We start from the raw sequence: 25098 nt of genomic DNA on the forward strand, positions 1-25098 counted from the left end.
CTGATGGTAAGCGATCACCACCGCCCGCCCGAACATTCGCGCTTTTAAGGGGTAAGAGAAATGGAAAGGATTAATGACTGAAAACTAGGAATGTACTGGGACGGGTGAGAAAAAGGAAACGGACCTTCGGCTCCCCCACTCACCATACGAAACACAGTGGCATGCCACTATTTCACGCCGGTTTTCTGTGGGAGTGTGGTACTTCCCCGATGCGGGTTGGCCCTATTCGTGCTGTAGCGTGCTCGACTCCCACAATAGTAGTAGACGCAGAAGAAAAATATAATGCTTATTCATATGAAACGATTGTTGTTTCTAAATTAGATAATGGATTTAATTAAAAAACGAATAGAAAAACGTTTTATTGGGGAAAAACGCACGGTCACTCAACCTCTCATCACGTAACCTTCTTGCTTACATTTAAAGCCATTAATTTACACCGTATACTATGTACGTATCATTAAATCCACATAAGGATATGTAAGAGTAATACTTATAGTTCACGCCGTTCGTTACAAATTTGTTCCACTCACTGCGTGAAGATTTCGCAAGTAGTGAGAATAAGTCGGGCGTAAAACTTCATCTCTAATGTAGAAGTTCGCTGAAGTTGTCCCGAGGACATGTCACAAGTTTTTGACTCCTGATGTGGGCGCGGATATCCAACTAGCAAAGATTTTAGTGATAAGTTGCTGTCATTAGCGGTAGATGTAAAAATATAAATTGATATGTAGAGTATTATATTGATAATGGTTAAATTTGTTTAAAGGATTTCCATCAGAAACGACTTGGGCGTCGCTGTTAGGTTCGTTGTTACTTGAAAATTTGTTGAATATTTTGAATGTGAAATATTACATTTTCCTTGTATCATTGTAGACAACCAAGCTCCCGATGTGAAGCGATCTTAGAACAAAAAACAAAAAGACCACCATCGCCCATGAGCTTTTGCAGAGATAATGGCTTTGCAAATGTGTTGCCAGCATATAATTATGTGCCGAACGAAACATAGGCAGCATGCTTCTATTTCACGCCGATCTTCGTGGTGTGTGGTACCTTCCCCGGTGCGAGCTGGACCAATTCATGCCAAAACGTGTTTGACTCCAACACCAACATTATAAAATTATACTTAATTATCCAGACAGATTTTATTTTTTATTTTGATGACATTTACTCTTTGTCTTCTGCTATAATTTTTTTCTTTAATTCATTCTTTGGGTTGCAAAATTTTCAAATATTTTAGTAGGCTTTTCAAATATTTATATAACCTGTAATACTCTTTAAACTTTACTTTTTTTACATCCATATCCATTATTACATCCATAATCAAATAATTTAGTTTGTTGTCCTACATTAAGATATCTAATAAAACAACTTTTGCAAATAAACGATTCATATCCTTTCCTTTTAATAGAAATGAAATGCGAGGGACGATTCGGTGTCCTCCCAACAGACCCTACTCGGCACATTTCACGAAACACAATCGATACAATACATCGCTCGAACAAAAAGAGCGAGTTGGTACGCAACGTAATTTCCGTCGGCAATGGACCGTGAACACTGCCAAAATTCCACTGGAATTCGCCCGATCGCTATTAAGCAGACCGCGAAAGGCGAACGTTATGTATTATGACGTATTGTACGGGTCAAACTATTGTCATCGTACTTATTATTAAAATAATATATTAGATATATATCAAACATACGCTAAACAAGTCAAATTGAATTTCATATTCACCATTTGAATGGTATTGAAGTTTGAACTATTCAAAGCGAGATCAAAATTAATATTCAAACCCTTATTAAATCATCACCAATATATTTATTTTGTATGTTTAGCTCTATTTTCAAACTAAGTATATAGAGTACCATTAAACATTTTTTAATCAAAAGCAGTGGAAATAACTTGTCGAACCGTTCCCATCAAGTTCCGATGTTTTTTTTTAACTTCCAAAACAGTGAACATTTCCACCATAGGCTCAAGATAATGTGAACATTTAAAATTCAGAACATGCGAACAAAGCTAAATTTTGCACCGTTGAAATCAGAGCTTGGTCGCTGTTTAAAAATGTAAAGCCGGGCTACACGTCACTACGATCTGAAAGGCAGGGAATGCATTTGCAAATTAGATTTTCTACCCTCTAGCGTTATCTTCGACCTTACCTTGGCGCCTTAACCCTCGGTCACACGAGACGGTAGCTCCCCTTTGTCTAGGCTGTTTGCTTTTCTATTTGCGAAACGTTTTCTTTCTAGTCATTGATTGCGTTAACTTTTTTTTAGCTTTGATTAAAGGAAACCCTGGAGGGTCTGAAGCGACGTTCAATGCACCATAAGGACGTTCGTAGATTTTTAAGACGTGAAAAGATAGGAATAAAATCTATCATGAATCGGGTTTAGCGCGTTAAGGCACCAATGTTTTTAATATTTAAGTATATTCCATTAAATAAAAAAGACAAAAATTATATAGGATTATTTATAACTTCCGTTTAACGTATTTTTCTAATAAAATAATCTAAAAAAAAGCTATTTGTTTTTTTAGAACGAATTGAGATAAAATCCAAAAATCTTGACGACGAACGACTAAAATAACGTTTCCATTATAATATGTTATTGCATCCATATAAATGCATGAGTTACTAAGAAACTAGTTAACTTTTCGGCCAACGAAATCGCGCAAAGAATATCTGACCATAAACAAGAACAGTTTAAGAGTATCTCGTGATTTTCAATTCCATTTCTGCCTCCCTCTTACCATAAAGTACTCTTCCGTATTGAACCCAGCGTTGGCGCCAACATTTGTATTAATTCTGTCTCTTACAGATGCAGTGTTCAAGAGAGGGAAGAAAAATGTTCGCTGTATTGTCAGTAAGAAAAACAGCGGGAAGAGCACGATTACAAAACACTGATTTCGTTCACACTCGATTTGATACGTAAATTGCCGTTAACCGCGCGCTCTGTGAGAGTCAGCTACAGATTTGGCAAATAACTTCGCAAAAATTAAACTGAACTGTATTTCAAAATGGATTAAGAATATTTCTAAGAGATTCAGTTATGAGTCCTGAATCACAGGCGAGCGTTTTAAAAAATTTAACTTGTTTTATTATTTGTTACATGATTAACTTTTCAACTGAATTAAAAAAAGGAACGAGTTATCAATTTGACTGTATTTCTTTGCCTTTATAAACTCAGAAATGTTTACTGGGTGAACTGATTTTGATGATTTTTTGTTCATTGCTGGTTCAAATTTTTGTTAAAAACAGTCATTGCTATTGATATATTAATGTCGTTATGTAAAAAAACAAATTCATCAATTATCACAGCTTGGTACGTATCCGCTATCAACATAAAAATTAGGGGCGACAACCGCCAAAGCGGCACACAACACATTTAAAAATAACAGCAGCATCCGGCGCAAATAACCGAACGGCCTTTTGAACATTCGCATTCACTTTAATATAAAAATAATTATTTTCATACGCGTTCATGATGTGAATCCATCAAAATGAAAGGCTCTCGCGAATACAGAATTTGTTTGGCAGAAAGCTTTGTGAGCCGGCGGGCCATGACGCTTAAATATTCCATATAGCATAGCATAACGAAGCTTGTTTGTTACACTAAAACGGTTCGCTGTGCCGAAAGTAATGATAATGTAATTAGCTCCGTCTAATCCTGATGGGATTAAAATTCGTCCCGAAATGAGAATAAAAATCCCGTCTGTATTACTTCCTCAGTTGTTTATTGAAATCCCGTTCTTTCGTAGATAGAGAAGATTTAATATCTTGTATCGTTTGTTTAAAAATTTTAAAAAGTAATATTTTCTGGACATAAAAGCTATGTAATGTAAAAAATACGTAGGACTTTATCTTTATATAATAATATGTAGGTTATAATAAGTCGTGTTTGATTAGATCATTTCTAAGTGATACAGCCGTCCAACAAACTGCACAATTTCTTTTTAAATGCATATTATTTTAAAGTTTTCTTCAATGCATAATTTTATTGAGAAGTTAAATAAATAAATAAATTATTGTTTTTTAAAATATTTTGTGTATTGTTCTTCGAACAGAAAGCTCGAAATATTAGATCAGGTATTTATTGCAGCAGTCAGTCTTCTATTTCTTGCATCAAAATATATCTTTATGATATCAGGTTTCCATAAATCTAGGGATAAATCCTCTAAAATCTAAAGTCTCATCACGTAAGAGTAAGTGGCGTGAAATGGCTGCTATAATTGGCTCATATTTACGCGATCCAAGCACCACCGACGTGGAAAAATTGTCAGTTACTTTATATGAAACTGATTTAGGTCACGGCTTAATTGAAATAAGGAATGGCAGCTATTATCGATAAGAAATCTAGGATTGAAAAGAACTTTCTTAGAATGTAATTGATAAGACCTGGGCTCTATTCGGCTTTGATAAATCGATAGTACTTGTTACAGAAAAAAATAAGCAATATAGAGAATAAACATAAATATGTTATGTGAAAACTCTTTGAATAAAAGGAAAAAACCAAAAAACAAATACCCGAATTTATTTAGATATACATATTGATTCAACACTATCTAGGATATCTTGATATTATGTCGCTAACAGTGGCGGTATGAACTTAACATTAAAGTACAGACGAAGATACCACAATGTTACACAATTTTTAAATAAACTAAGCTATAAGTCCTTTAATGTTATATATTAGGTATTCATTCTATTGTTTTATTTTAATTCGTATTGCTGTCAAACTGGCCGAATGCTTTTATTTCACTTAGAATGATTATTTTTTTATATATCAATGAATATCACATAAAAAACACATAAATTTATAGTTTGGATATGCATAGCGATGAATCTTCCAGGTCACTGACCTATACGTAAATCCATATAAATGAAGTAGGCTTTCTAACGAGGGTGGTCCGTAGGACCAAGATGGTCCGGAATCGGCAATAAATGCAAGCGGCATGCACCCTATCTGTCGGGCCCTGATTTATAGATACAAATAAACGGAAGGACCTTTTTATGTCGCATCTCGGTTGAGGGATTTTTCTTAATTCAAACCATGACTTGGATTTTTCATTACTCAATACTTTTAAGGATGGAGGAATCTTTAAAAAACAAACCTAATTTAAATTCTTTAACCAAACAATTTCAGTATATATATGTGATCTAAATCTTAGAAACGGCTCCAATAATTATCACGAAATGTCAGAGATTTCAGGAGTGATAAAACAAATTGAATCCTAACTATTCATTCTTAAAAAATGTCAAAAGACACCGATAAAAGCTTATCATTCAGGTACATTCAGTTTATATACAACACAGAGATTTTATATGTTAGTAGGTACTAGATGACTTTCATGTGTTAATTTAGCCTAAAATAGTATGTTTTAGTAAAATACAGTAAAATACCCCAAATAAATTGAATAGAAGTTAAACATCGCAATTTGGGTCAACTCCTAGCTTGTAGTCTTTACTTGTATTTTAAGTAAATAGTTCATTAGCAATTCAGTTCTCAGATTCAACAGTCGTAAAAATAGTAAAAAATAACTAGAGAATTCTTGACCCGCCTAGCGAAAGTGTGTCATAGAAAATGGTAAGAGGGTAGACTAATAATTCTATGAATATACAAGTGCTGACATTGCCGATCGTAAAGTAAACAAGACCACTAAATATCCGGAGATGTATTCTGGTTAAATGATTGCTTCATTTTAAACAAGATATATATAAAATGTATTTGGGAACGTATGCATAACGTAAGTGGCTTTTTTTAGCATTAGAGTATTTTTTTTTTAATTGAATAACGTTGGCATGATACTAATTCTATGCAATATTGTTAAAATTATCATCAGTACAAGTAATACTCATTTAAGTAGTGTTCAATGTATATTATAGGAGCATCGTTTGTTCTCGGAAGTCCGCAAAAAATTCAAATAAAAATTTCAAAGATTTCTGTAACGTATATAAAAGTTCGCATAACTAGTAATAATTAGGTCTTTGTAAATCGCTGAAACAAAAAAAAAATCTATACTTTTGTTTCAAAGAAAACGTTCATTATTTATTACATCATTAACTTTTCACTGTCCTTGTGGATTCGTGACTGAATGGGGATATAATTTCGAAGTTTTATAAAATATTCGGAAGTAATTATTGTTCAAAAAAACGTAAATTGCTCGCGGTCATTATGAAAAGCCATCATGACTTTTATAATTACCGTACTGGAATTTATTAAGCCATAAATACTTCGAAAATAAGTAGCTTCAATATTGTGGGCGTAATGAAATATTGTTGGCGACAAAAAACAATTTGGTCCTGATGTAGAAGGCTGTAATGAAATGAGATTGTATGAGACATTGATGCCTTTTTATTGTTTAACCTACTTGTTTCGTATAATGCCGGTATATAATTATGCTTTTAATATTATGGTTCAACTTATTCTGATATCTACCTATATAATGTTGAAAATTTTAATAAAATCTAATTAAATGCTTTGCTGATTGGATTATAATTTTTTAATGTTATTTTTCACAATTTTAAGAGATATTATCGTACTTGAACATATACATAAACTTTGGAAATCAAAATACTCGTATTCTACTACGTTTTTAGTCTGCAGGTTGTTTGAATAACAAATAAAATTGAATGAATTTTAAATAGTTTTAGTACTGTCAAATTTGATTACCTATTATAAAACATTTCATCTGAAAATTTTTACTTATAAATAGGGTCAACTATTTGAAATTAATTCGGAGATAATAGGATCTCTTATTTTCCTGTATATTATGATATTAGTGCTGCCTACACACCAGAAGCAAGCTTTTGCTCTGGATTTTTTACGAGACAATAATAGGGAACAGATAATAGTAGGTTACATATTAATGCGGCAAAGTCATTGCCTCCTTTAGGATCTGTGTTCAGTCGCGTATTGCGAGTATAATTGAGGCATATAAAGTCAGTACCTACAGTTCAATCTGAATTGTATTACAAAATTAAAGTAAATCAGTTAGCAGTTATAAGGTTAAACTAGCACACAAATTCAAATTTATTTTAAGGTGTTACTGGACTTTTTGAAAGATAAAGTACTACAATTTAGGTAAAGTTTCACCGATTTAGTTACGCAGTTGTGGATATCAAAAGCAATAAATTGGTCGAAAGGAGAACAAGGAAAAGGGCGCTACCGATAAAATATAAATGGAACACCCTACAAAGGACGTGATATGTTAGGATTAAGAGTCGAACATCAATAAGTAGCGTTCAAAATTCCGTTCACAGCGGTACGAAAGGCGCGGGAAAAAATTGAAAGGAGACTCAAATATGTCACCTGAATATTAAAATGTGAAATACTGAATAATGTAACTGGCAACGTGCAAATGCTATAAGGGTGTAGGACGATTGGCGGAGCTATTTGCAAGCCATTAGTGTTGATAAAGTATAACACAATTTTGTTAAACAAATTTCTCGCCAGACATCGCGACCGTCCCGGCCTCCCACCGTATCTTATCGAGCTTCATTTTTCGAGAATCATTTATGTTTAAGGAAAATTATTTTTATTTCAGAAACGGAATTGTGCTACGTTTCTTTCGCTTTCCCGATTTGTGTTTTTTCCTGTACTCTTTGTGAGTCATTTGGATTTGCAATATACTTCTTATGATCTGTCGCACGTGGCTTAATAATTTTGGATAATATAAAATGTCTGGGAGTTTGTCAAGCTCTGTCTTTTATTTCATCTTGGCAATTGAAATATAATAAAAATGTATTTTCCAAGCTCGAAGCTCTTATCGTTACTATATTATAGGTACATAGCTTTACTCGTTACTTCTTACTTACCTTATTATATTTGAAGTAAGCATTTATTAAGTCTCCTTTAAAAAAAACATATTTTTAGTGTTTCATGATGTCAGGTTGTATAATAGATTAATATAACATATAATGCATATTAGGATCTTGTTAATTATCTCAATTTATTGTAGTAAGGAAAGAAGCTGGTGCCTGTCCACACAGGCGAGTTCTTTGAACTCAGCCTAGAACGGGTGCCACTTATCACATTTATTGTAAATGTCTATAATTAAGAAAAATCTTGTAATTTGATAAGAAATAAATTTATATTATTATGTTATATTTAGATTTAATTTCATGATTGGAGCTATTAAAAAAATACAATGTAACGGAACTTAACAAATAAACTAGTTAGGTAATATTTACATAAAGAATAATGGAAATAATTATTTACGACTAGGTAAATTCGATCGATATACTCAATCGAATAACACCAGTGTTTGAAAACATTGCAATGATAGATCAGGGGGTAGGTTGGGGATAGGTTGTCGTCTGTTGAGATAGATTTCCCTCTATGTATAGCTCTGTCTTTGTTCACTATGGAATTAGTACTGCTTTAAGACGTCACGCCGATGCTTAATGACTCAACAGTACTTATTTTGTTATTACAAAAATAAGGTCAATAAAAACGATCACCATCTTGTCCTTATAAATCTCAAGATATGAGCTTCTCTTATACATTTAATGTAAAATAAAGAAAGCGGTCAATACTAGGGATTATCCCGGATAAACGTGTCGAAAATCGAAGGGAACCTTGAAGCAATTTAATACCTTTAAGTTCAGACTTGAAAAGCCTCTAATATTTATAAAATGTTTTTCTTTCGGCTCTTAATGGCGGAACGGATTTCTTTTTGAAATGATGGCTTGTTACCTTGTATACATACTGTATAAAGACTCTTGATAGCAGTACGAGGAAGGTTTACAGAAGCTATGTGTATTTACATTAGAATAATCTTTCTAATATGTTTATTTTATTATATTTGTGGGATTTGTAATTACGATCTGTATAACTGTTATATTGATACACATATTATATACTTATTATAAAAACTGTCATATGTCTTTTTTGGGTCTCAAACTACATATATCCGCAGCAAATTTCATCCAAATTGGCTAAATTGGTGAAGAGTAAAGGAGAGACACATAGATCAGATAGACGGACGGTAGACGTACAGGTAGACAAACAGACAGATAGTTAGATCGATAGATAGCGTTACTATCGCATTTACAATAATAATAGGGATAGAATCATTATAAAGTTTTAATCATGACTTAGTATTAGGTAGAAGCTGGTGTAATAGTTACAACCGAGGGTTGGATACGGAAAATATGCTCTTACTGCTTGCTTGTATTGAAAATCGATCAGTGAAAAATACATCTGCAACTGAGTGCATCTGTGGTAAATATTGAAAAGGGCATTCTATCATTTCAAATGATAAAATGCTTAATAGCTTTAAGAAAGGATGGCCTTAAAACAACGTAATATCTACCTAATAATATTGGAATAACTAATAACATTGCATTGGAAATACCAATCGTATGTACCACATAAAGTTCAATTTACGATAAAATTGTTTTTCCAACTAAAAAAACAATGTTTGAAGCGGGAAGATTTTCAATAAAGCTAAGTGTGAATGTAAAACTGTAATAGCCCTTTCATGGCTGTTTACTGCCTCCACTTACTATCTCTAATGGACCATATGCACTTTATTGTCGAAAATTGCATTTACCGGATGAAAATTCCGGGCCTTTTTGTGTTTACGACGTTTTGCGGATTGCGAGCGCCTTCTTAGGACGCAATTACGTTTTTATTCGATTACGCTTTGAATGTTGTGTGCGATGCGATATTATTTGTGTCGTTTTGTTTGACAAAGGCGCGAAAATTTGAATTTTGATGAGCTGATAATACAACATAGCAAGAGGATAATGTTAGGGTTATTATATAAAAACAAACAAACAAACAAAAACACTTTATTGTGCGCCAAATGATAATAAAAAGTAACAAAAAATATATGTATATACATTAAAACAAACACTATATATATATATAATAATATGTATGTAGTTTGAAATATTTCACTGCACAAATATATATATTTTTAGAGAAAAAAAAACTAAATTATATAACGAGATATATTTAAAGAATAGAAAGAATTCGATCAGAACGGGATACGAACCTGCACCCGTAGCAACGTCTACCCTCTCGGCCACCCGTGATCCCACCTTGGTTGTCGAATTTATTCTACTATTTCGGTTTCATATGCTTAAGAGTGCCTAATTGAGATGATAAAGCACCATCTCATTCAATATGAAACGTTATTTCTTTGATTACAATATTGTACGGATGGAACGCGGCCTTTGTAATATTTTTTGTTGTTTTATAGCATTGAAATTCTTTATAAATGAGAAATAATTAAAGAATAGAATTTTTTTCTGTAATTTATATTATATAATTATAAAATCTCATATAGTAGAGGGAGATCGCATTATAAATTGATAGAATTAAGTCGTATCCTGACCCTTCTTGATAAAGCTCAGCCTTACACGAGTCATTAAATTTTCTACTAATTACAAGAGGATTTCCTACGGTTATTCACATATCATTAACTTTTTACAGCGATACGGTTCTAACAAATAACTTTTAAATGCAAAGTCCATAGGCGGATAAAAATAATTGAGGGTTAGAGGATTGAGGAAGGGTTTTAATTATAAATTAAACTTTTTTAGTATCAGTTCATTATGAAACATAATTGTTATACATATTATGTACCTACCTTCATAAAAAGAGCCGATAGTACCTACCTTAATATATTAATATATTTTTAACAACAGCAAATATTTATTGTTTAAGGATTAAATTTTTTTTAATGCAAATTTATAAATATTTAATTCTTATTTATAAGAAAGAACGGGATTAAACTACGGGAAATGGGAACTAGCTATTTGCCCGCGGCTTTGCCTGCGTAGACATAATAAATTTCCATAGAATGTGATATTTCACCGGAGTAAAAAGTAGCCCATACTTATAACTCTATAGCGTCTAACTATCAACAAACAATATATCATATTATAAAATCGATATGTTGCGACGAGAAAAAACAACCAAGCAAATACACATTAGCATTAAGAATATTTGCAAGGATTAATTGAATGAATCACACCACTTAATTATAGATGATATAATAATACTGTACACTATTTGACTTTTGGAAGAAACGATGTCTAGATACACAATACTTTTTTATCATACAATAGGGTGTAATACAACCATAACACGGGTGTAATGAAAAATAAGAAAAAATAAAAACATTAAACAACACTGACTCTTTATTCCGTTCAGCATCATGGAGTATCAAGAAGTGAGTGCGCTAGTCACAAGGCACTTATAAAACAAAACAAAGCCCGTAAACTTGTATTTATTATATTTGTATCTTTGCAAATCTTGCAGCTACGCGCTGAAATATTGTGCCAGTGTGCAGCAGAATGAGTTTTAAGCCTTTGTGTTCGTTCCAACGACTGATATTTACGGCTTTAGCTGGCTGGCAACCAAACTAACCTACGAAATACTTAATATATCCTTATGCATGCGAATTTCAAAGAGTTCCATATATGGTTCCATAGAATACAATAAACAAACGTCACGCAATGCGGATTTGGGACACAGAATATATTTGGAAAAATTGTTTTGAAATACAGAGCTTTTGTAGCGTATGACTTTTGTACTGCTTTTGTTTGATTTATGCTATTAAACATTTGACGATAATTTAGATTCTATGGTTTATTTAAGGAGTTGTGTAAATGTTCATTTCATACTTCATCTCTTGTAATTTTTCAAAGCGTGCTTCTTAACAACAAGAAAGTTTACAAGAGAATAAACATTTTACCTATTAGAATAACTTTTACACTACAAAATTCGTAATTTAGTAAGTAATTCCGCAAGGATAAAGATGAAAACCAAATAGTAACTTCATTATTAACTTGTTACTTTTAACAACATTGTGTCTCATCATTGTTTTATATAAAATGTTAATCCAATTCCTCTTTAAAATATTCACAGCGGTATTAGTTAGAGACAAGTGAGTTATAGTTTCGTTAGCTATCCATTTTGAATTTTCAAGCGCTGGCCAGCTAAACGGAATATTAGAGCTCATAAATTATTTTATCAAGCTGATGGTGCTGTAAGCTGTATCGATCCCGGAGCAAATTGGCCGACTTATTTCGCATTTTCCATCATAATACCCTAACATAGATTCAGTAGGGACACGACGTTATAGCAATTTATTCGCCGTCAACAAACACTGTCCGTCTAATCGATGCTTAGATTTATGGAAGTACAGCGAAGCGTCGGATTAAAAGGGAACAAGAGATAAATGTCTCTATTTCTGTGTTGTATGCGAGTTGAGTGCGGAGATATCTTTGTACATATTATAAGAGCTGTGGTGGAGCTCTGTTGAGACGAGAGGTTATGCGTTTGATAGCTATTGATATAGATTATATAAACTGTACTAAGATAGCTACTGTTACATTGTTTAACGCTTAGAAAATAAAACAATTGTGTAATAAAGGTCGTTTTGTTGGAAAAAATGTTTTTTTTTAGATTAACTTATGTTGATGTCCCTGTCCTTTAATTATATGATCCCACTGCTGGGACACAGGCCTGTGTAAGAGGCCTCCTATGAGAGTCCATGTACACAGCTAATAATTGCGTAATATTTTTATTGGCATGAACGGATGAATTTGGAGTCAAAAATTTGAGCGTAGTTTTCGTAATTGCGTTGTGACGTAGTTGGCATGTGAGGAGATTCTTTCGACAAATATTTTTAGTCCAGTATGAGGCAGTGCGGGCCGTTTAATTATCCGCATTCCGGGAGCAAGCTGGACAAATTGTCCGCTGGACGGGATATTAATTTCGATACAATGTCCTCGGTTCGTTTGTTGCTCATTCATTACTCTTGAATGAGGAAAACTTTGAGATTTTAATATGTTGACTCCATGAACTTTGTGTTGGAGATAAGATACTATTTAAAGTCTTTGATTTTGACTTATTGTAAATATCAGTTTTCGATTTTTTAGCAATATAACCCAAATTATAGGCTATTATCAAAGCCCCAGAAAGATTAAGAACTTTTTTCTATGCATATATATTTATTTAAAGCGCATCGCCATATATCGCGGCCCGCTGAGACGTATTAAGATATGGATTATTTATACAGTGTCTTTTGCGAATCCAATTTCCGGATGAATACACAGTCTGGTTGTAAATAACACACACAAAGCCGAATCGTTCGATACATTATGCAGACCACGCTCCGTTGCGCGCAGCAATGAGCTCTGTAAATACGAGCCGCTGAAACGATTTTCCTCTTTCTAATTTTTCTCATCAAATGAACGCACTTTGTTGGATAATTCTGTGGCTTTACTGATCATTCGGATGAGTAATGGTAGTAGTTTATTTATTTGTATAGGCTCAGTTGGCATGTGAGACAATTTTAAGAATTTAATTCGTTTTGAGAAATGCAAGTTCACATTTAAAATCTATTTGAATTGCGAATGCAAGGTATTTTTGAGTTGTTTAATTTATAATTTGTAAGTACAACTTACATACCTTTCTATATTATCAATAAAATCATTTCATAAATGATAAATTTAAAATTTAACAATAAAATTCGCAAAACATACATTTTTACTGTTGCTTTATATTGCAAGTACTGAAACAATAAAAAATCCGTTGCGATTTTGAGCCGAACTATAAAAACTTGCCATAATTTTTTATGTTGCTAACTTTTTTGTTATCGTGCACATGTTTCTATGACATTAGTTTTGAAGAATGGCCTTGATATCTTAACTGTAAGTACCATAACAGAGGGAATCTCCCCCAAACAAAACAAAGCTCAAATGGGATTTTTTGCGCGGCAAAAAAGCATATCCACAGACTGTAACGCATCACGTTATTAGCTGAGGACGCGTCAAACAAGCAGAGTGCCCTATCATTTCAGTCAAAAGGCGCTATTTCATTTCTTTCTTTGCCCGCCATAGTTTTTCGGCGCGCTCGTCTCTGGGGCGCGACAGAGGAAAGTCGTGATTTAGAAACGACAAAAATGCTATTTTCGTAACAGGCTGTGTGTGAACGTTGGTTGTGGGCTTGCGTGACATATTTTTCTAGTGTCGAGGATGACAAATGGCAAGATAAATCACAGCGAAAGCCAGCTTTTCTTTTAAAAGTTTTATTTCTACATTATTCAGTGGGAGGTTTTTCTGTTACTTCTGACATTCTCATTTATTTTTGGCGTTCCTTGTATAACAAAGGATTTATAGAGCGTGACGTTAATGAAGAAAGAGATTTATTTAAGTACGCTTAAGCCTTAACATGATTAAATTAATTATTAGCAATCAAACTGAAATGAATATCCTCTTATTCGGTATTAATAAATGTATTAACTGTGGAAGTTTATTGATCGCAATTTAGAAAATGATAAAAGATAGGTATAGTGAAGGTAGCATCTAAGCAGTAATTTCCGCCGGCGTCGCTTTCAAGAGCGTTCGGCCATAAACTCCGACTTTAGAAATGAAGATAATATTTCACAAACTAGGTATTCAATTTGTAATTTTTCATTAGAGAATATTTTTTCATGAATGGTTTACAACCTTCTTCAGATGATTATGCTACTATTTAATGCCATTTAAAATAAACGATATTCGCGCGTTTGTCAGAAAAGTGTCAAATATTAAGGAAAAGTAAAAATACAATTAATTAACTATTGAGGATTACAAATAAACTTAAAATGTATAGAAATGCATATCAGCGTGGTATGTTGACCGTCTTCTTTAGCGTAGGATCAAAGCCATTAGCAATATGGGACACCTTCACGCAGGACGGATATATATCCAGGTTTCTGGACCAAGATATTAAATCCATGGTTTTAGAAATAGGTGGAAGTAATGTAAGTACAACTTACATCACGTGCCCAAAAGGCAATATGGTTTTAGGTATAACAATGCCATTTTTGGTGATGATTGTGAAGAATTTGAAAAAGTATTTTTCGTTTGAAGTAACAATCCTCGATGAAACGGGCACTAGGCGTCGATTTCGCGTATCGAATTTTCAAAGCAGCACCCAAATATTGCCTTTGTGCACCGTAATGCCAATCGGTCTTTCTGATGGATGGAATCAAATACAATTCAATCTGGCAGAATTCACTCGGCGCGCGTACAAAAAGCAGTACGTTGAAGTGCAAAGATTAAAGATTAACGCAAATATACGTTTAAGAAGGATATACTTTGCGGAAAGATTGGTTCCAGAAGATGAATTACCAGCCGAGTATAAACTATTTTTTCCCTTAGTTTCAAAAGGGGGAAAGGGTAAACAAACTGCTCAAACACAGGGAGATACTAAAAAATCTACATCTCAACAGGCAATCAAATCTGGAGCATCCTCAACTAAGCTAGAAACTAGAACTGAAGAAGTGAGGGGCTCTAAAACATCTGTTCGATCCATTAAAAAAGTATCGTCACAACAGTCTCGAAGGGGATCTAAAACTATCGAGGTCATTAAAGGACCTGAACGTACAGAAGAAAAAGATGATGCAGATACAGTGAAAGTTGTGGAAAACATTACAGAACCTACAGAAGCTACCGAGCCTACACCACAAACAGACCCAGAACCTGCAGTCACTCCAGAGGCGATTGAAGAGCAGGAACCAGTTGAAACTCCTGCACCAGAACAAGAGCCCCAAGAAACTGACACGATTCAACCAGAGGGTGAACCGCCGGTTACTGAAACTGCACCAGAATAATACGAAAGGAACGTCAGTTTAGTGGATAATGTACTATAGTCATAGCCAACGAGATATACAACATTATTTTTAGGGCTAGTCGGCAATATCTTATAATAAGATTGCATCCTTTTAATTAATGCTTATCTCGTAGTTATAAAGTATAATATGTTAATTGTAATTGAACTTTATCAACAAAATTTAATATCAGCATTTCAATAAATATTCGATTGACTTTCTCTTTCTTTAGTTATATAAAATATCTAATTAATTTGTTTATTTGACAAATTAAATTTAACATGATATATGTGTAAAAAAAAGGAAAAATTTATATAACATCACGTTTTACTTTGGACTCTGTTGCTTGCTGCAATAACATTAAGATATATAGCTTGTTAGAACAATAAACATCATTCATAAAACGACTTCACTATAATATTTTATTTCTTACATCAATATAAAGGGAGTGGACATCAGACGTGTATATGTAATGGTGAAATATTAGCTTCCAAACTTTCACAAGGTTTTCCTTGTATAACAATAGCTTTCCACGTACAGCTTCCTATACGATTTTGGTTGATTCGTTTATCGCCGCCGTTTAGAAAATGTCACGTTTTTCAACATTACCGGCTAATAATAAATATCAAAGTTTTTTTCTATACCTACACAGTTTTGCTTAAATAATATAGAAAATATTAAGTACATGCGTAGCGGATGCACCTACATAAAAAATTTTTAGTCCATTTTTTACTCATATCCTTATGTAACAATTTTATCCAAAATAAAAAAGTAAAATAAAAGCTTAACAATGTTGATAGACACTTTTAAACTCACCGATTAGACCGATTATTTAGGTATTTATATTAATCCTCCAAGCAAAGGTCCATAGTAGTATTCATAGTGTCAACCAATATTACGTGTCATAAAAGTGTCAACCACTACACGATTGTCAAAATAAATGTTGCACAATGTTTAAAAATACATATCAAAGTGGCTTACTATCAATATTTTACAGTTGCGGTTCAAACCCGTTAGCAATATGGGATATGGAAGTTCAAAATGGCCACATAAAGCGATTAACCGACGCGGAAGTTAACTCCATAGTTCTAGAAATTGTGAGTACAAATGTTGCAACCACATTCATTACCTGTCCGAAGCGAAATCAAGTGTTGGGTATTAAATTACCCTTTCTCGTCATGATCGTTAAAAATTTGAAACGATACTTCTCATTTGAAATCACCATTCTCGATGACAAGAATTTGAGGAGACGCTTTAGAATTTCAAACTTTCAATCAACGACGAAAATCAAACCTTTCTGTACGAGCATGCCGATCGGTCTGTCGGGAGGATGGAATCAGATTCAGTTCAATTTGGCTGATTTCACAAGGCGCGCATATGGGACACAGTTTATTGAAACCCTACGCGTGCAAATTCATGCGAACGCTCGTTTGAGGAGGATTTATTTTAGCGAGAGATTGTTCTCGGAGGAGGAATTGCCTCAGGATTATAAATTGTATTTACCATTGGAGCGTAAGCAAAAGAAGGGAAAGGTTGAGAAGAAGGAGGAAGCGCCTCCCGCGAAAGCCGCGCCCGCCCCACAAGCACCACCACCACCACCGCCGGTTGAAGAAATTCAGCCACCGGTGTCTGTGGCTGAGACCCCGAAAGAAGAACCACCTAGCCCCACGCCAACGACTCCTGCCACTGAACCGGAGGAGCCGGAGAAAGAACAACCAGCTGAGACACCACCTCCACCTGAAACACCAGTGGAGGCAGCGAGCGAGGGAGCTCCCACGGAGGCTGAAGTAGAAGCGGTTAAGGAGGAGCCTGAAGAAGCAGCCGCGGCAGAGCCTCCAGCTGAAGAAGCCCCGGCCGAACCGCCAGCAGAGTAATAAACTAGTTTTATAGTAGTATATCTTTATTTTCTTACTCCATTTGTTTGTTAACGAGTTTGTATCGATAATTAAATATATTTTACCCTTGTTTTATACCAATTTCATTTTCATTCATTTTCCACGTATGATATGATCAAAGTGTTAAAAACTTAAATTATTCTAATATGTACATAAAAGCACATTGAATTATTCTAAAAGGCCAATGCAATAAATGAATGGAGTTCAGTTATTCACTCATGGCGCGTGATATAACAGTCTTAGTAATAAAATTACTACACCGTCGGTTATTGCTGTTCCTATAATAGTTTACGCTTTAGTCCATGACGCGAAATTCCGCCCATTATTCAGGAATTCTGCCTTTCAAACGAACGGTTCGTATGAATACAAAGATTTATTGCCGAGGACTTATAGTTTATTTCCGCTGACAGTATTGCGGAAATCAAGGGGAGTGATCAGATATTTAGGAGACTAACATAAGCAATAATATTAATCTGCTGTAATTACACAATTATGTATTGTTTCATAGCTTTATAATTCAAGTATCTTTTCAAGGGACTTGAAGAATCCTGGAATTGGTAATTGGGTCAGTAATTAAATCAAACACTGGTGATGACGATGAAATGATTCATATAGAAAAATTATATTGAATGAAATTATTACTAACGCAAATTTAATACTTGTACCTGTTTTTTCATACATAGTTAGACATACGAGGCATTTCTTATAATACTTATTACTATTCATACCAGGCTCTCCAATTCTCTTCTCGAAATCTTACCTGAAATGAAATAAAAAGTAAACAACCCACTCGTAAATTTATAAACAATTGTTTACGAGATACGATAATAAAAAACTCACTAATATTATAGCGTAATAAAAAGACCGTCTTGCATAGAATTCGGGAATATCGCTCTCCGAATTGAATAAAAATATTGATGCCTAGAGAATTGGAACCGAAAATCTCGACCCCAGAATCCTCTTTTATTACGCTGAATAAGTAAGGGATTTCTTTAAATATGTAAACAAATATCTAAAACGCGATGCCTTTACCTTCGTAGCATTTACCTATAATGAATGTTTTAAGAAACTACAGAACTATGATGAAAGGCAGTGGGGTAAAGCCTTTAATATTGTAAATTGGGTTCTGTTTGTTCAAAGGAATTCTGTATGAAGTTTTTTCAAAGAATCACGCAAACTTCAAGTCATATCTTTGTAGATACAAAACTAACAACACCCGTTCCTTTTTTGCGTGTGAGATTACAAAACAACAGGATAATAACAGTATATACAGATAATTTTTTATAAAAAAAATGCAATATCAAAAAGGTTTACCAAATATCACTGTAAAGATAAAATAATACTAAACTAGCCATAGTCATTTATAAATGCGTTTCACATAGGTTGCGGTAGACGTTATAAATATATTTTCATTATAAGACCCCACCATTTACACACGTTTACATTTTTAACTTTGCAACATAAAATTTAAACAATATCATTAGTTATTACATATATTCCTAATTTCCAATGTAAAACGATAAATTTGTTGGTACTTTAAATATGCAGTTAGGCTTATGTGGTACTCAGATAAAAGGAAACTGTACGGCATCTACCTTCTTTTCACACTGAGACTGATAAATTAAAAAAATGCAGTTTGGTGCATAAACATAGCCTATATCTGTGGTTTAGAGTATTTCGCGTAACCTTCCCTTTAAAACATTAGGCTTCAAAGTAGTTGCAATAATTAATATCGAATGTAATCATTCGAGATATGAAAAGAAAATTCAAGACTAATGTCTTGAATTTTCATAAAGAAAAACATGACAAAATATTAGTACCTTCAGTTATTATATATCCAAACCGCATACAGCATATCCCCTCAACATTGCTAGTAACAAGTTAGTGGTGCGCAGTGTTCTATAAATAACCAGCAATGTTACATTTCAGAGCGGGGATTAAGTAACAAGCGATTGAAGTACGATTTATGTATTGGAAATGTAATCCAATTCGTTAAAGACACTCAATAGTGTATAGTGAATGAGTTAGATTCTGTGTTTATCATTGTTAAATAAACATTGATGTTGATTAACAAGAGTAGAGGCTAAACAGATGATTCAAAGACCAGCAATTTTATTTTATTCGATATATATAAAGTTCTATTTATGAGAGTAACGCTGACATATTAATTAGAAAAGATATTCATAATATTATTTTCGGCATATTGCTTCTGTTCAGACCACTTATTATTTAAACAACCAAATATTTTTAATATGTAAGAAAGATAAGCATATAAACTCATCCCTCTATTCAGTGATGTTGGTAAAATAGCAAGTAATAGTTGACTCAGTTTAAACTTAAGCCACTACAGAGATGTACCGCGTTTCTCACTGCTGCCGTCCTGTAATATTAAATGTTTAATTTACAGCTCCTTTGTTATTAAACTTCAAAATTGACCCCGAAAAGTAACCAGGAATATGCTGCGAGAAGCTAACTGTTTTGCAAAAATATATTGCCTATAATATTGTACCTAGTTTGTTAAGTATTAAACATTTTGATGATGTTTATGATGTCCCTTTTCATACCTTTTGGTTATTTTCATTGATCATGGTGATTTTTTTATATAGTGCTATCTGCTATTCATCGTAATTGAAATAATATGACAAATCCTATTTTTTAAATTGGATAAAACTGCACATGGTGTGCAAATTTGATTAAAATCGGTTGAGGAGTTTAGGAGTCCATCGCGGTCAAACAGTAAGACACGTATTTAAAATCTACTATATAAAAATTATGGAGAACTACAAAAATAATGGGATACCTATCGATTGAGTTTTACGGGTTTTATTTATGAGTTTGGAGTATGAGCAAAAAGTATTGATAGATATTATATTTTCGTAGGTTTCGTTTCACATTGTACTCGTATAAAATATATACGGTATTTAGCAATGATGAAATTAATTACTTTTTTACCATAATCCTCTATGTTATTGTGTTAAAATCTCAAAACGACGTGAGTTTCCTTAAATTCTTAAAATCACGTGAGTTTTGTGTCATTACCACATACGTTCCCATGTGAATTTATTTATTCACAACTCAGGCAGTCCTATGATACAGTATCCTGCTCTACGCTCGTAAATCGTAGTCTATGGAAGCGAATGCAGTCATTTTAAGTACATACATAACATAGATTCATAAACGAAATAACACTACGAATAATATCACATGCAACAAAAAGGCGCAATTACGCAATTGCTAATTTCAAATTAATCGTTGTATGTCACTGCTTCGGGAATCAAATTTGTGTGATTAATTATTGCAATATAATACCAGAAGCAATATCTAATTAATCACAACAGAAAAGCGAATTCACGAGGCGGATACCGGCCTTCCACTGCTAATTTTTAAAGTTGTAAAATTTACGACAAAGGCAGTATAATCTATCTGAAGCAGGTCCACGCTGGACGTGCCTCGCGTCCGAAATATTGTACAGATACCAGAAACAACTTTGTGTTAATCTTCTTCTTTTTATATATAAAAATTAATTGCTGTTCGTTAGTCTCGCTAAAACTCGAGAATGATTGGTCTGAATAGTCCAGGGAAGGTTTAAAAGGTAAGAACAATACGGAGGCGGGCGAAGCCGCGAGCTAAGCTAGTAATAATACTAATAATACTGTCTATATGATAATTGAAATGTCAATCTGTAAGTAGTTAAGTGATAAAGTATATTAGTTATGTTGATAATAGACCAACATTTATTGATCTCTTATAAAAAAATATATATATACTTAGTGAGTCCGTTTGCCTATAGAGGCATTAAGCAAAAAAAAAAGTGTTAATAGTAATTTTAGTACTTTCTCGTTTATAAATGTTTTATATAATAGCGAATTGTTAAAACTATAACCAACCTATTTGTTTAAAAGTCAATATCCTTATTTTTACAAACAAAAAGAATATAAAACACTTTATATAATCCTGCATCACACACAATTTGTATTAACAAAATGAAATACGAGCGGATAAATAAGGCTCCTTAGTTTGCAGTAATTTAGAGCACTAAATTGAAACTGCAGACCACACAAAATATTCCCAAGTTTAAAGAGATTTATAAGATTTATATGCTGACTGTACCGCAACACTTACCCAAATTAAAGGAGCCGTGGCGTGCTTGTGGATGCAGATTCAATTACGAAGCTCCAACTGTATAGTTTCTTAAAGGATGAGGAAAACTGTTTTAACAAAAGTGGACGATGACTTTTTGCATATAAAATTAATTAATATATGTAATATGATATATGCTTATTGTATGATATGTGATAGATGCTCATTCAGACATAAAACTATTTTATTCATTCATAGTAGAACTGGTCAAGCTTTAAATAATGTACGAAACACAAACCATGACAGCTGGTTTCAGCCACGCCAATGAATGTATGTTGCTTTTTAAGTCATAAAATTTCAAAATGTTCATGTTTTTAATAAACTGATCCAAAATGTTATATTTTATTGATTAGCCAATCGGCTCTGTATAATTACCACATTGTATGAGCTTTAAGGTTTTTTATTAACAGAACTAACAGAACGTAGTACGGTTAATTTGAATTATACGCAATATTTACTGTATGTCTTTTATTTGTAGGTCACAATTTATAAGCATCAAATTCCTTAGTTTAAAATATTTTGATCAATTTAAACTGTAATACAATCTACGTCATATTATGAAAAAGAATACTGTTTAAATTATAATACTACCTGATTATTAGCTTTGTTTTTATTATTAGGTATAAAAATAAGCCGCTGTAATTTTGAGTTTCGTAGATTTAACATTAACTCAGACCGGACATATTTTTTATCTGCATCTGTCTATTTATAAATGATGGAACATAACGTAAATTTTCATCCAAGAGGATATAAACAACACACTATCTTCCCGGTACATAAAACGGGTCATTTTTACGCGCCGGGAGCTGCCGTATTTTAAGCGTTCCCAGCGACGCTGGCGTACAACGATAACCTATCGGTTATTTACTGACCACAGACAAACCTTCCATAACGCTACCTATGATGAAACTGCACGGAGTATAAACAACCCATAGACATTGCAAAATACATGCTTTTTAATTGTCTGTGTCCTATACGTGTTTATTAGTGTATATTTGTTATATTGTTTGAGTTTCTAACGTAACCTATGGGTGAGGGATAGGTAGTGAGATACCTATATTTAAAGACGCTCGATAATTGATGATGCTCGCTGGTTATAAAGGAAAACATTAAAAAAAAGTTTTGCTGAAAAGGAGAATCGCGATAGAATAATATGTGGTAGACTTATCGATTTTCGGTTCGACCTTATCGTATATAGTGCAATAGCGCCAATATGAAAAAAATGATATAGTAACTATCCAAATACGGATGTGAACCAGTTCGCGCCAAACCATTCCGGAATCCCGCAAAAAAGGTTTAATAATGGAAAGATGTTCGTGGTTCTACAAACTACGTATCTAAAAATAACCTATATTTTTTTACTTGACTTGTCCGAGGTTTTTAGTTTTTTTTGTTTATTATGTTTAATTGCTAATTACTGAATCTTCACCTCGTAATAAAAGTTGCAAGAAACAAACCATCCTCGTAATTTTGTGTCACTATTTGTATAAAAAACCTGAAAATGTACAACAGTACAACGCAAGGTCCAGAAAATTTAATAACGAAACAATTTACACGTCAAATTAACAACAACAAGAGCACAATTTACTAAATGGGAGTATGAGTAATAAGAAACTGCATAGTTCTGTTTTGTGTCCGACGTGACGGCGCCATTTTTGTTTCGCAGACACGTGGAGAGAATGCCTTTCATTTGAAACTGGGCTAGGGCGTAATTTCATCAGTCCAATTTGCTAAACTGTAAAAAATAATAGATATTATTTTTTTCTAATATAGCTTTACTAACTCTTATTAATTTGATCCCCATTTTGTAAATTGGACTTTAATAAATGATGTATATGTATAACAAATATTTTTATAATTTAATGTAGTGTAAATCTTTTATTATATTCATGTATGTTTATATCTTGTACATGCACTATCCACGTTTTCAATCCTTCATTTTCCTACATCCCAAGGTTGCGTGGAAGAAATCGCTTCACAGCGATAAGGCCGCCAACTGTACAAATAATGTTTTTATGTGTATGTGCTTTGTTTTTGCCCATGTGTGCATTGTACAATAAAGAGTTTAAGTAAATAAATAAATAAGTAGTATTTACAAAGGTGTAAATTACACTACGGACAATATAAGAGACATTCCGTTAAAATGGAGTATGAGCAAATGTATCGTAATCTTTTTAATTATGAAAAAAAAATTACAGCCACATTTTCTTTGACAGAACATGTCACCTTAAAAATACAAGAGTGGCGCGCACGGATGAATATTCATGGACACCCGGAGATAGTATCGCTTATAAACCCTGTTCTCATATACTTGTCCACTTGCCCCAAATATTCGTTGACAAACAGTAAAACACACTAAAATTTGTAATTATTAAGGTTCTCTTTTCTCTTTTACTTCTCTTGGTTGGTTTGGTTGCGGTTTTATAAATTATAAATATAAATATTCTATTAGGCAGTTGTTATCCAGTTCTTTTAGATATAGTTTTCAAAGAAGATTAGATGTAACCGGCGGCGTTACTCGCGTGGTACCCGGGTAAAAAATAGCCTATGTGCTAATCCAGACTATAGTCTATGTCCGTACCATATTTTATATAGATACGATAAGCTGTTTTCAGGTGAAAGAGTAACAAAGATCATCCATCCAACCATCCATACTTACAAACTTTCACTTCTATAGTATTAGTATGTTATTTTTTATTAAACTTTGTCTTTATGTCTTAATCTCTTTATGTACATAAAAAACGGAGCACAGATAATCAATTGATAATTTATAAATTTTGAATAAATCGGCTATTATTGCATTCAAAACAAGACAGTAAAGTAGCCAAGTTAATAATATTAAACAAGTGAGCAAACAACAGGCGTCTGACAGTTTAATTTCGCGACTGAATCGCTCTGTTTGAGCCACGTCGGCTCCGATCGCTCATTCGCAAGCGGGGTTAATGGCCCGTTGACGTTTCACTAAATTGCAATCATTTTTTATACAAATATAAAAATGTGCACTCTAACGTTTAGAGAGTTTTAATCTTATGCAATGGACGTTGCTGTTAATAGCTGTTAACGTACTAAAATACGTTTCTGAGATTAGCAATAGTCTAAATGCTTTCTTATGCCCTTGTCCGGTTTGAAGTCGGCAATTTTAAGGCCTGTAAATAATCGACCTTACGCGTCTCCAAATGTTCATGGGCGGTGGTAGCGTTTACCGTTTACGCACCAGCTCCATTGCCGACGATGACATAAAAAAATAAAAGATACTGAGTGTTTTGTGTTACCACAAGATTTACTTTAAAGCATTTTAAAATCGTTAATATACAACACGACAACTGTTAAGATAAATTTATATTTAAACTGCAATCTCATACAACAGCATATGAACAACAATTGAAATGCTATTTCAGCAAATCCAACCGTATATTCTGATGAGCGTAGAAAAATAACTTGGCTTTCCACCAAGCA

At 33.3% G+C, this 25098-nt stretch overlaps 3 protein-coding genes across 4 annotated transcripts in view; 2 read left to right on the top strand and 1 right to left on the bottom strand.

Annotated features, from left to right (window-relative positions):
• LOC119832093 (semaphorin-1A) overlaps nt 1-25098 on the bottom strand; it is a 227246-nt gene that overhangs the window by 87060 nt on the left and 115088 nt on the right. The window lies entirely within an intron of this gene.
• LOC119831649 (cilia- and flagella-associated protein 20-like) lies at nt 14600-15610 on the top strand. Its single transcript, XM_038355082.1, has one exon. It carries the CDS (start codon nt 14600-14602, stop codon nt 15608-15610), a length of 1011 nt encoding a protein of 336 aa, XP_038211010.1.
• LOC119831880 (cilia- and flagella-associated protein 20-like) lies at nt 16558-17481 on the top strand. The gene has a single exon (XM_038355449.1). The coding sequence runs from the start codon at nt 16558-16560 to the stop codon at nt 17479-17481; it is 924 nt and encodes a 307-aa protein (XP_038211377.1).

This window comes from Zerene cesonia, chromosome 14 (genome assembly GCF_012273895.1).
Source record: "Zerene cesonia ecotype Mississippi chromosome 14, Zerene_cesonia_1.1, whole genome shotgun sequence".
Classification (NCBI taxonomy): Eukaryota; Metazoa; Arthropoda; class Insecta; order Lepidoptera; family Pieridae; genus Zerene; species Zerene cesonia.

Bases quoted from the DNA above. Each gene is read 5' to 3' on its own strand.
- LOC119831880 (XM_038355449.1), top strand. From the start codon at position 16,558: ATGTTTAAAAATACATATCAAAGTGGCTTACTATCAATATTTTACAGT.
- LOC119831649 (XM_038355082.1), top strand. From the start codon at position 14,600: ATGTATAGAAATGCATATCAGCGTGGTATGTTGACCGTCTTCTTTAGC.